The 13,547-nt window shown below is 42.8% G+C and overlaps 1 protein-coding gene across 2 annotated transcripts in view; it reads right to left on the bottom strand.

Annotated features, from left to right (window-relative positions):
* Positions 1-13,547, bottom strand: part of akt3a (v-akt murine thymoma viral oncogene homolog 3a) — a 72,248-nt gene that overhangs the window by 10,340 nt on the left and 48,361 nt on the right. For both annotated transcript variants that reach the window (XM_061745924.1, XM_061745925.1), the window contains 7 exons: positions 12,934-13,045; positions 10,166-10,310; positions 9,616-9,747; positions 9,401-9,466; positions 8,442-8,510; positions 6,198-6,320; positions 5,097-5,225 (listed from right to left, as the gene is read on the bottom strand). In XM_061745924.1, coding sequence (XP_061601908.1) covers positions 5,097-5,225; positions 6,198-6,320; positions 8,442-8,510; positions 9,401-9,466; positions 9,616-9,747; positions 10,166-10,310; positions 12,934-13,045 — 776 coding nt within the window. The remainder of the gene's footprint in view (positions 1-5,096; positions 5,226-6,197; positions 6,321-8,441; positions 8,511-9,400; positions 9,467-9,615; positions 9,748-10,165; positions 10,311-12,933; positions 13,046-13,547) is intronic.

Below are 13,547 nucleotides of genomic sequence, written 5' to 3'. Positions count from 1 at the left end.
TTTTGAGTCGTAGCTGCATGGCAGATAGAGAGAGGACAGAGAAAAAACAAACTTAATCCATATGGAAATACTCACACTCGGCTGTTTTACACTCATTGTGACTGAATGAAAAAGACAGTTATTAGCTTTGTTAAAAGGTGAAAATAAGGTGGTTCTTATTTAAGTTTCAGTCAAAACTGTCAGCTTTTGAATATTCATATCCAATTCTCAGTCATATTTAACTGAATATATCATTATGAAACAATTAAAGTGAATAGAAGACATTTTATTTAATGAATTCAAAAGGAACATTAAAAGTTTTAAAAAGCCTGACTGTTTTTATGAAAAAAACTAATACTCAACCATTTGATGGCTTTATGACTGAGTTTTATTGTAAAATATTGGCTTCACCAATGCAAAAAAAAAAAAAAAAAAAACACTGTACCCCAAAGGAAAATCCAAACATATGCTTTTTCAGTTAATTGTGGTGTATTTATGTTACTTTTACGTTTTATTCTTAAATTATGGACTGGAAGTTCTGCATCTTCAAAGCGTCTGAGTGGGATGTGTAATATAAAGTGAGTATAAGCAGGTTGTACTTCAAATGTCGGCACTTGAAAGGTCTTTTTCCCTCAGTTGGGTCTTTGATTCAGATAAAGTTCATCTACTGGGACTGAACTCTGTTTGTTAGTTTCCCTTTCTGTCCTCTCAGGACTCAAACCGGCCAAAGCAGACCTCCAGCAGAACCACTGACTCTGGTTCTGCTGGAAGTTTTTTAAAGCCCTGGGGCCTCATTTATAAAAGAGTGCGTAGGATTCATACTAAAAGTGCACGTAAACCCAAAAGCCGAAAATGGCAGGCGCAAAAAAAAAATCTGGATTTATAAAACCGTGTGCACGCACACTTGCACGCAATATTCGCTTTATAAATCACAGTCCAGCTGGAAGGTTGCGCAGGTGAATTCGCCTCATATCCTGCCCTCTACACGCCCACTTCATACCATAAATGGGCAATGCAAAGTAGTTCATGACTGTATTTGCATATAATATGAATGAGCATGCTGAGCATGAACAGCGGCGTCCTGCAGCCTGTTTGGGCGTCAGGATGAATGAGACGTGTCGAGCCACCGTGCCACTAAATTTCACGGAGACTGAGATCGAGATGTTGTGGATGAGGTGGAGGCCAGGAAAATGACATTATTTGGTGGTCACAGTAAAAGTAGAAAAAGTATATAAATAGTATAAAATAAAGCGAGTGAGTGGCAGCACGTCGTTGATGTGCTAAACGCCGTGAGTGCCACGGACAGATGGTGCAGAAAAAAAAAGAAGTGGTGTGATTTGAAGGTGGAGGCCAAGAGGTACGGAGCCCCTAGTGGGACACGGATTTTTATAATATATATAATGAGTTTTAGGTGCGCGCGTGAAATCTTTAAGACTGATTTATGGTTCAGCGTTACACCAACGCAGAGCCTACGGCGTAGGTGCGCGTCGCCGCGTACCCTACGGTGTAGGCTCTGCATCGTTTTAACGCGGAACCATAATTTAGGCTTACGCACGCGCGTAAAGGTTTCACGCCCGTGTAGAACTCATTATATTTAAAAAAAAATCTGAGTCCCTTTAGGGGCTCCGTAGAGTGGCCTGGCACTCATTTGTGAAGGCAGGTGGGTGACGAGGAGGTTCCCGGGGTGTCCTGCACTGCGGCTGCAGCAGCACCAGAGTCCTGACTGACGCTCTGCTTCAAACACAGAGGGACACGATCAGTGCTATTACTGTATATTATAAGTCTGATATGTGATGACATTATTAAGAGTATGACATGTATATGGCTTCATTTCACCACCTCACCGCCTGCGTTGCTAGTTCCCCATATCTTAAGACTGTTCCTGCGGGAGGGTTAGGGTTGCCGTAGGTATACACAGATTTTTTGGTTAGTCTTTTGTTTTTAAATCCCAACCTTTGCGTAGAAGATGGCTTGCGCATCTTTCAAGCCCTGTTTTGTGCGCAAGCAAGCTTTATAAATGAGGCCCCTGTTTATTAGTTTTTTTTTCTTTACACTGCTGCCTTGTGCTCAGGATGGGGGGTCCACCTGATGATGGTTCCTTAGCTGGGCTGTTATCTATAAATTGGTATTACAAGAAGTGAAGAGGGACTTGTCTTCTGCTTAAAAGTGCCTTCAAATGACTTTTAATGTGAACTGGCATTGTACAAATGAAGATCAATTGAATTAGAAAAAAAAAAAAACTAATTTTCACTAAAATCACTAATCTGAGTCAGTGCAGCAGCTCACTGCTTTGGAAAACTGGCCAATAACCAACTGAGCTAATATTCTGACAGCAAAGTGCTAATGATGCAGGTGGATCTTTCATCGTGTGCAAGATAACTTTTGTGTGAAAGTAAATAAGAGTTAAGAGTGCAATTATATGTGTGAATATTTTTATGCGAGAATGAAGTTGGTCACCCTGTTGGCAGCTGCAGGGAAGAGCTGAGGAAATGAGGAGAGCCGCCAGCTCCCGATATACCATCAACTGGTACGGCTGGAGGGATAACACTGGCTTAGACTGCTGGGAGACTGTCAGACACACACACATGCACGCACACACACACGGCAGATGGAATATGTATTCATCCTCATCAAATACATAAAAGTTTTAAGAGTGAAGTGATTTAGGCAATGTTTGGTGTTGTTTCAGTCCCTGCAGCTTGAGGACGAACACACACACACACACGCACACACACACACACACGCACACACACGCACACACACACACACACACACACACACACACACACACGTGCACACACAGTTTGTAATTTATGAAATTCAGAGCAGATTTACTGTTTTGGTGCTGATCTAGTGGGCTGTTTGAAATGTGTGTAGCATCGTTGTGTACAAAGGTACAGAAGCGTCTAACAGCCGAAGCTGTCCAGTTGGGCATGTATATGCATGTGTGTGTGTGTTTTTCTGTGTGTCCCAGGACCAAAGAAGGTGGTGGCAGCTCGGTTGCGGGCAGGGAGCAGATTAATCCACACAGAGCCAGAATGTTGCCCCACAGCCCAAGGCAAGAAGGCACTGCAGCGAGTGTGTGTGTGTGTGTGTGTGTATGTGTGCAATATATGTCGCTCCATGTGCATAATTTAGCAAAAGAGCTGATAAATAAATGGGACAAGACAGAGCAAGGGACAAATTATATCATTATGGGGATGAGAGGAGAGAACAGTGAGGAAGAAAAGCTTGACCTGTCCTGGTCCATGTTGGGACAGCCATGTGGCAGATAGCTGCTGCTCGCAGGACGAGGTCTTTGGCAGCCAGGACACGACTACATGTGATGGGACACACACACACACATAGCCTGTGGCTGTACCAGCCCCAATACCCAGCAGGGAAGACAAGCACACGCACACACACACGCTGCATATACTGGGAGCATACAGTCCCATATTGCTGGTGTCAAACAGAGACCTTCCCTCTGCAAAGTGTCATACTTTAGAAATTGATTTATGCTGACAAGCTGCTAACATTTTGAAACGTCCCTCAAACAGCTGACAATGCTGCTATGTTTGTGAAACCTAAACACAGAAAGAAAAAAAAAAGAAAAGGAAAAGCCAATGCCCAACATATGCAACACAAAAAGCTAAAGAGAATCACACGTCCAAAAATCATGAAAAAGTCCAAATCTGTCTCCTTTAACACATTCAAAATTGTTGTAAAGAAATGTGTCAAACACAAAAAAATATGGGGGAAAAAAGCAGAGAAGACACCGTTTTCTATGATATTGTTCCATCCCTTTGCATGGCTGTTTATTGTTCACTAATCTCACACAGTTTTTTTTGGAGCATCCCTGAAACAACAACACCTCAATAAGATGATTCACTTTGCGCTGTTTTGTTGTATCCGTTTGTGGGTTCGTTCAGACGCACAGCCCTCCGCCCGCACCTCTCATCTGCCCTCTTCACCACCGGCAAACACAGGAACCGTCTGAATTTCACTCCCCGTAACCCTGAAATATTTTCTCTCCTTTCTCATCTTCTTCTGTCTTCGAGCCCCCGGCCCCCCTTTCTCTTTTTAATCCCGGCTACTTTGCATCTCTATAACTTGGCTCCGAGCAAGCCGTGTTATTTTTACACGCGGGCGGGCGAGCAGAGCGTGCGGGTGGGCGAGTGGCGGTGGTGTAGATTTCCAGGTTTTTTCCGAGCACCTTCCTCCAACCTCGCCCATCTGCCGCCATCTGCCTCGCTTTAGCCTGCACTTTCTACTGCAATCACACACACACACACACACACACACACACATAAATGCACACAGACGCACATCCTGTGAAAAATAACCAACAGCCTCCAATCAGCTTTTGGCACGCAAAGGAAGGGACTCTTTAAAAAAAAAAAAAAAAAAAAAAAGTCAGAAAACGCTGCGCCAAATTGTCCTCCATACTTTTCTGAGTGGGATTTGGACCTACACTCTGCCTCTCCCCTCGCCTTCACTTCCACATCTCCATCACTCTGTCTCCACCACCTACAGTCCTGCTTTGCTCTCGCCATTTGATCTGGTGGCCTCTGACTGAGGCAGCGCGTATGATTGGACAGCTTATGGCTGGAGAAAAACAAAAAGAAAAAAAGATTACTAGAATATATTTCTGTGCTCGTCTTTGTGCCCTTATTTCCGTTCAACCAACTGCCTCATTCACACTGCATATTTTCCGTTGTTCCTGATATTATGGAAACTGCTTGCCTGTGAAATCTGCAAATAAAAACGTACATGCATAAATTCTGACGAAACAGACTGTATCACAGGTTTAGGGCTTATAGAAGGGTCTGCAGTTTTGATATTCTGCACGTACGACCCCTGCAGGTCCTTAGCCAGCACACAGCCCTTTATCAGAGAGCAGATATTGTCCTAGTGGATACACTAGTCAGCCAGGGGTGTTGTTAGATGAACTGAGCTGTGTAGTAGGGGACATGAGCCCCACAGTTCACAGGGACCGTCCTGATGGGACTTTAAGCGGTGTAGAAACATTGCCTAACGGGTAGGCTTCCTGCGGATGCTGCAGATGCTTTTACGTGCTGGGAGGCCCCACATCTTTTTGAATGAATCATCTTTTTAAAATAAAGCAAAAGCAGTACCTCAGGCGCGAGGTATTCTGGTGTGCCGCAGAAGGTTTTCATGGTAGCAGCATCAGTGATGCCCTCCTTGCAGAGTCCAAAATCTGTGATCTTGATATGGCCGTCTTTATCCAGCATCAAGTTTTCCAACTGGAAGAAAAACAAAAAGACAACCCCCAGTGATCATCCATAACTGAAAATAACCATGACATACATACAGTCAGTGCTTTTGTGAGTGATCAAAATACTTTAGTGGACAGCGGGAGTCAAGGTTTTAACTTTCTGAAGACGGGAGCGGATGAAAGCGGTTGAACACGGCCATATTGCATCTTCCACAAAGTGGCGGTACACACACACACTCAGACACACAAACTTGGGGCAAAGGAGAGAAATCGACTTCAGGCATGCAGTCGAGCCGCTCAACCTTTTAATTTTAATGGCTGAAGTGTTTTTGCACACACTGTCTGCTTTTCCTCCCGTTTTCTTGGCTGCTGTGAGCAGGACTGGGGCCAAGGCTGCCAGGCAGACACTCAGACACAGCCATCTACCTCTCTACCTCTGTGGCATCAGCATCTCCTGCCCCCCCTCCCGCTCCCCCGCTGCCTTCATCTCCTGCAATTCTCTCCAGCTTCATGTCTGTTTCAGCTTCTCTCTATTCTTCCTTTTAATTACCACCAATCCTGAGCCACTTGTCTAAACCAGGATGGAAAAGAACATTTAAAAAGAAGAAAGAAAGTAGAAAAATGCAACATGTTTGAAGGTTGGGGCAGAAACATAAGAAGCTTTCACTTAAATATCTGATTTTGTAATGTATGTAAATGTCTGTAAGATCGTGTTAGTATGAAGATTGATGTGTCAGGAAGAAGCTAAATAACAAGAACAGAAACTTTTTGCACGCTTTATTTGTATTTGTTTTAACTTGTTGTTTAACTTGTCTCTCTTTTATATTTTTAGCCGGGGGAATACCAATGGAAACTAGCTCTGTAGCTAAAATTGGGTGCATTTGCATTTTTAATTCTAAATGTATATGAATGTACACTGTCCCTTCCCAAATAAACTGAATTGAATTGATTGCCCTCAATCGTTCCTCCCGGCCTGCTTTCAGTCTCTGGTTTCATTTACCTTCAGGTCCCGGTACACGATCTTTGCCGAATGCAGGTAGTTGAGAGCCGAGACGATCTCGGCGCCGTAGAAGCGCGTGCGATCTTCGGAGAACACTCGCTCTCTGGACAAATGGAAAAACAGCTGCAGGAAAAGAAGAGAGGGAGAAAGAGAGGAGAAGAGAGGGTGAGAGGGAGAATAAGCAAGGGAGGGCAATGGGGTGGGGGGGCAGTAGGGACGGCACAGCAATAATTACTGATTTATTGGAGGAAATTAGCACAACACAAACTGGCTGCCCGCACCATATTGAGATGATAGATAGCGTAGGGGAAAGCGACTGGGGGGGGGGGTGTAAAGGGGGTGGGTGGAGAGCGGTGGCAGGAAGGGGGGGGGCAGCATCTTGGAGGAGGGCAGGTGGAGGGGCCCGACAGCTGCCGCCTCATCTAGACGCCCCCCCCGCCACACCCACCCACCCAACTACACATACTTCTTCCATGTTACCCTCTGGGCTGCGTTGGCACGGCGCTGGCGAGGAGCTCGGCGACGGGGGCCAAATCAAGGGGGTTTAATCAATACACCAGTCTAGTTAAAGACAAGTCGACCGCCTCTGCCGCCAACACCCTCTTCCCTCGCCCAACTGCCTCCAGTGCAACACTCATTAGTGGCCTAACTGGCCTTGCCCCCTGAGCCTCGTTCCTCATTTGCAGCATTCTCACATTCAACCGTCTCCGTTTTTGGCAAGAGGCTCATTTTTTATACTTTAAATAGTACACACCTGGTTTTTCTTCTCCCCCCCCTGGTGGCTTGACCTCTCATTTCTCTCCTGTCTTTCTTTTTAATCTTTCACCTCATAATCCCTTGCTTTTTCTCCAACTTTTCTCCACTCGCTGTCAATTGTGGAGTCGTCACTGTTGCGCAGATACACATGTGGCGTGAAAATGACACCAGCCTGCTGTGCTGCACCAGTCAAATGCTACAAATTACCCATGAGGCCAAGGGGCACACATCTCCCCATTAATTGTTCAGGGAGGTTTGCATATGGCCACCAGAGGGATGCTCATAGACCACCTTGCTCAAAATGTGTCCGTGTCTGTATGTGTGTGTGTGTGTGCGTGTGTGTGGTGAGAGAGGTAGCACGACAGGTGGGCCTTCATCAGTGCACTGGCAGCTGTGACTGTGGCAGGTTTGTAATGGGCTGTGTGTGTGTTTTTGTGGGATGTGTGGTCACAGTTTGTCCACTGAGGTAAAAAAATGTGCTGTGTGTGTGTTTGTCTAAGTGTGTGTGTGTGTGTGGGTGTGTGTGTGTGAGCGTTTTGCTGGTGTGGTCTCTGTGTGTGCCTGCCCGAGCCTGGCACCGCCTGAACTGCCTAACTAACTGGGAGGGGAGCAGGTGACAGTAACACTAAGGGAATGAACCAAGATTGCAAAAAACGGCCCGATTAAAAATCTGAGAAATGGAAAAGAGGGGGAATCCAAACTCATTTCGTCTCTGACTGTCATTCTGGCTCTGTCTGGCCCTTAGGTGTGTTCATAAATAGACGTGAGCAGGAGAGAAATGGGACAGAGCGATGAAAAGGCAAAAGAGGGGCCAGTTGGCTGGCAAATTAACCCATTAGAAAGCAATCCAACAATCAAACTTTAGCCATTTCTTGAGTGTTTGCACATTCTTAGGCTGCCTTGCTGATGCAGATTTGTACACTGCCAATTACAAAATACCATTTTAATTTATTACTTTTGTGTTCTTTTAACAGATCTTCAAGAAGCCAGGAAAAAAAAGTTTGGAAAACTGGAATAGAAATGGGAAAAATAGCTCTTTTTATTTTAGTTTTGTTTATGTCCAATCATCCATCTATTATATAGGCTGGTTCACCATTTAGGGCCGAGGGGTCGACTGCAACAAATCCCAACTCTGTTTGGGTGGAAGGCAGGGGTTCACCCTGGACGCAAGTCAATCTCATAGAAATCAATTATTTTAAACAACTCTAACAACTCTAAAAATAAAATGCTTATAAATAGAAAAAAAAGGATTTAAAAATGGGTCAAAGAATCCGATGTAAATAAGTATCTATGTCCGGTTTAATGGGTGGAAGTTAGTTGAGCTCTAACTGCTGTAAAGCATCTTGAATCGCCTTGTTGCTGAAACGTGCTACAAATAAACTTTCCTTGCTGTCAGTTACTGCGGTGAAGCTTGTGGTTTAACATGCAGTTAGAAACTGTACAAAAACACGAGCAACCACGTACACAACAACAATCAACAAAGCTCACCTCCCCTCCGTTCACATACTCCATGACGAAACAGAGACGGTCTTTAGTCTGGAACGAATACTTCAGAGACTGAAAAGAAAACATGTTCAGTTAACATGACCGGCTGAATTCATGAGTTTGTCCCGAATAACATTCACTTTAATGAGCAGATTTATCAACTTTATCTTCCATAGTGCAGCTCTGTGTTTACAGTGGCTGTTAAGAAAATTACATTTGAAAGGGTGTGTGGATCCAATTTCCCCTACAGTGCAACACATAAAATAAGATTTCATGTTCATGTACATTTATTATTTATTATTTATAGTGAACATTATTTACCATAATCCTGTGACATAAACCTGTGAAATAAGTGTGTGTTTGACCTAGTATGCTTAGGGAATAATTAAGTGCAGAAGGAGCACAAAATGTATCAAATGAAAATCTTTCCTCTGCAATTGGTTGTTCAAAACAGTTAAGTGTGTACAATGAAATGTGAGGGAAGAAAGCGCGTGTGCATGTTCTTTTGAGGCGGAAAGCCACTAAAAGAAAAAGAACAGTTGGTCGAAGTGTTTTTGTGGCTGCAGGTGGGACCCGGGTAAAGTCAGGCATGAACTGCAATTACCCCCTTAACAGAGTGTTAGTGGAAATGCATATATGCGTGTGTGTAATGTCAGAGAAATAAGAAACAGCTAATGTGCATATGTTTACATCAAAGCTAACAGACGCGGTTGTTAAAGTACAAGCGTTTACTGTCCGACTAATTAATAGCCTGAAGAGGGCTGTGTATTTATAGGAACTGTGTGTGTGTGTGTGTGTGTGTGTGTGTGTGTGTGTGTGTGTGTGTGTGTGTGTGTGTGTGTGTGTGTGTGTGTGTGTGTGTGTGTGTGTGTGTGTGTGTGTGTGTGTGTGTGTGTGTGTGTGTGTGTGTGTGTGTAGCACGTATGAATTTAAATCATATTTGGTGAAGTTGAGGTACTTACAGTAAGAAAAGGGTGCCTGGTATTTTTCAGTACTCTGCTCTCTGTTAGTGTGTGGGCCACTTCATCCTGAGGAGTTTAGAAGTGAGAAAAACATCAAAACAGAAATTGAAGAAAATTGCATATTAAAAAAAAAAACATCTAAAAAATTAAATAGACTTCTTGTAGATGTAGTTCTCTTAAGATAACTTTTAAAAGACTGATCAACAAATGGGAACCTTGGCTATGATGACTTCTTTTTTGAGGATTTTCATGGCGTAGTATTTCCCGCTGGCCTTTTCCCGGACAAGAATCACTTTACCAAAGGTTCCCTTTCCCAGAAGCTTCAAGTAGTCGAAGTCACTCATTGTCTGTTGGAGGAAAACAAAGGAGACCCGTGTAATTCATTCTGCAAACTGAACAGCTGATGCAGTTAAGTTTTGATATCCCACAACAAAGTTAGGCAGCAAATCTGTTTCAAATAAAAGTGCACACACAATACTACCGGTCAAGTACCTGTCTGTGAGCAATATAATCAGAAATTACTACAAAACTGTATTTTATTTAATGAGAAAGACGAATGTTTTGAGCAGCGACAAGAGCTTTGAATCAGCATTATAGTTGGAGAAAACAACTTTAATTGACTTTTTTTTGCAGATACTGACATTGTTTTTATATCCATTCAGTTAAAGGCTGGTACAATGCAATGATGGGCATTAGTGTGGCTAACTTACTTTCTGTATCTTTAGTGTAAATGTTGTAAAGAGGGTGTATTTCTGAGTGTTTTACCTTGCGTTTGTGGTGCGTAGTGGAGATGTCCATCTCCTCCTCGACCATGTTGTCGATGTTGGAGGTGGGGCTGCACTGGATCCTTTCCTCCTCTTGTCTCTGCAACTTATCAGCCACCATCTGGATGGCCTCTGTCCACTCATCTCTGCGTTTCAGACAACAGAAAATCATCATCACCAGTCCTCACAATGTTGTTCTTGAAATCATTGAAATGACTGAATTCTTACACAGTATGAATATTAACGCAATTCCACAATCATATCGTATCTGAAAGCTATTTACTTTTGGGTGCTTTACTAATGTTTTATGAATAACATTTTCATACATGTACACATACAGTAATACTTGACTGAGGCCAGCTCATGTAGCAATACATAAAGTCAGAAAATATTTGAAAAAATTAGGACTTTTTTTCTCCCCCAAATAGGGTGGCATGTGCACTTAACAAACCGGCTTTTTAAAGGTGCTAAAGTGTTTTCAATTAACATAAACACCTATTTGTTCAACAGAGAGGAAACATGGTCAACAAGAGAACTCACCAAATGAGCAATGATCATAGAGCAGAACTAATACATACCGATCTGTGCATGTGTACGCGAGTGTGTGAGAGGTGAGCGAGTGTGCTCAAACACACACCAATACATTAGCAGGAACAAAGCACTGTTGTTTGCTAACATTGTTCCTCCCCATTGACTCTCCATTAGCAGTGCTGTTCAACATCTGTTGGGAGAAAGTGTGTGTGTGCACGTGTGTGTGTGTGTGAGACCATCCGCTGAAGCCGAGAGCCAGCCATGCATCAGAATGTGTGGACACATTAAGTGTATTTAACAGTGATGAATATAATGGTTCATACTCAGGGCGAGCTTCCATTTACTTTGATAAACAGGAGAACAGCAGAGCAGACAAGACAAGGGATACAACCAGTCTGCAATTGAAAATAATATATATTTTTAAAATCACAAGATGAAAATGGTGATCCATCAAGACTGAACTGAGTTCAAAAAGAAATCTGTTCAGGCTCGTTTCCCAGTGACACTTCTGGGGTTACATCTTCACAAAAAACCAAATACATCATTCAAATATTCAGAAATCCTCAGGACCCTGCAGATGGATACACTCACCTAGAGTACGAACTGAGAAGATCATAATAATGAAAGCTGTTTTACTCATGAACAATCACCTCTGTGTATTTAGTTTTGTCCATATGTTTCCTTGAGGGATCTGCAAGAACAATCCTTCCAACCTAAACAGAGCAGTATGTTTTAAAGATCTGAATCCCCCTTTTTCTACAGAGACTTCTGAGTGTACCCTACACACTACAAAACAAGGGCAAACTCAAGTTGCACTCCATCTACAAAAGAGAGCATTTCGTTTGTGGCACTCGTGATGTGTGTGTGCACGTAGATTCCTAAAAAGCAATGGGAACTCTCTCAAGGTCAGGCAGCAGATAAATGCTCTTTCTCGGTTAAAGTGTTTTTTTGTATAATGAGGTTTTTTTTCCCTCCTTTTTCTTCTTTTGCTAATGAGAGATAATGGGCCTGCCTACAGTCGGCACCGTGCCAACACGTGCCACCCTCTCTGCACACGGCTGGGGCTGCGGTAGCTGGAGACCTGCCAGCAGACCTGCCAGCAGTGGTACAGTACAGCCCATACTGTAACACACACACACACACAAGCCCACACCCAGTTGTTGCACACACCTTCTTTCCAACACACTTTGACTTTTGAAACTTCAAAAATGCATGCACAAACTTCTCAAACAAAACACAGTCACTTTTCAAACTCAGCCACCCAAATGCAGGCTGCATGTCCACACTTTACAAATGATCAAAATTAAGTTATGAGGTTTATTTTAACTCGGAAATGATTAATTTGAGGTAAAACTAATGCAAAAGCACCATATAACACAGATAAAGTTGCATTCACAGCTGCAACCCATACACACAAACATACACACAACCTCAAAGGATGCACAGAAGCATCTGTGGTCTTCTGGGCAAAGCTGTTCATTTTCTGGAGATAAACACCTCAGCTCCTCAGAAAGGAACTGAGCAGCTGGAGAATTTATGCCAACATTACTTGAAAGGTCTCTTTTCCACTCCGTCTCTCTCACAGGCACCAAAAAAAACACAACATCACTCCACTACAGCACTTCTTGTACTTTGCTCTGCTCCTGATTATACTTTTAAAACATTATATCAAAAATATTTTACCTGCATTTAGCCCCATGACATGGTCATTTAAACCCTGGCAAGGTAAGGTTTAAGAAAACTGTCCAATCATTATCTAAATCTCTCTCCTGAGAGAAAAACTACAACAGTCAAAGGTAATGTAGTGAGTATGAATTATTTATGTTTTTTGTCTGTTTGGCTTCATGTTTTTCATTGATAAAATCCTGATTTTCAGAATCAAGATTGTAACTTCATATATGTATCACTTAGATTGATCTATTAGCAATACTAAAATAATTATTTCTATTTAAACATTAAGTAGTTTATTCCATAAAAATCAGAGCTGTTGTGTTTTGATTATGCCAGAACAAGTAAAGTGCATGTACAGATGGTACGGGTCCTGTTCACACGGTCGTGTGCCATGTTGCAGCTACTGTAGTCTCAAAGGGACAGAAACCTCCGCTGGCTCTTGAGCTGACCGGTAAAATGCTCGGAGTGGCAGTAAAGGGTGGGTTGGAGGGGTGGGCTTTACAGCTGCATTCAACCCGCCACTAGATGGCACTAAATCCTGCACAGTGAACCTTTAAAGGAACTGACCTCTCATCAGGCGAGTCCACGTGGAAGGTCCTCTCAATAACTGTGGTCCATTGGAGGCAGCGAATGATGAAGGTGTTTGGCTTCGGCCTCTCGGTCTTCATCAACTGGCATTCTGAAAAACAGGCAGTTCAATTCAATTAATTTCAATTGAGTATCGTAAATTATTAATACGTTATTAATGAGTCTATTCTGAGCACTGACTATACAGTAAGGACATGAGAAGTTACTGTACAAGCGTGGGAGGGGTCTGTCTGTTTACTGTGCATTTCCTTTTCTCAAATGAAACTACGATTAAATTAACTTATTCAAACATGACACGTAAAAAAGTGCTCCATCTTGATTGTTTGGGTGTTTCAGTGGTTTACAGCAATGATTATAAACTTCCAATGAATGACATTTTGGCATGGAAATACAATATCTAAATATAACTTTACGTCTTCACTTTCACCATTCACAGTCATACTGTCACAGCTTCTGCTTTTCCAGGCGGGATTGGGGTTGAGATGTCTGCCTACTGGAAAGATTAGGCCTGTGTTGAAAAAATCGATTTCCCAATTCTAAATCGATTCTCATATTAATTCCTAAAAATCGATTCATATGTCTAAAGATCGATT

This window comes from Cololabis saira, chromosome 17 (genome assembly GCF_033807715.1).
Source record: "Cololabis saira isolate AMF1-May2022 chromosome 17, fColSai1.1, whole genome shotgun sequence".
Taxonomy (NCBI): Eukaryota; Metazoa; Chordata; class Actinopteri; order Beloniformes; family Belonidae; genus Cololabis; species Cololabis saira.
This window is presented reverse-complemented; position numbering and strand designations above follow the sequence as displayed.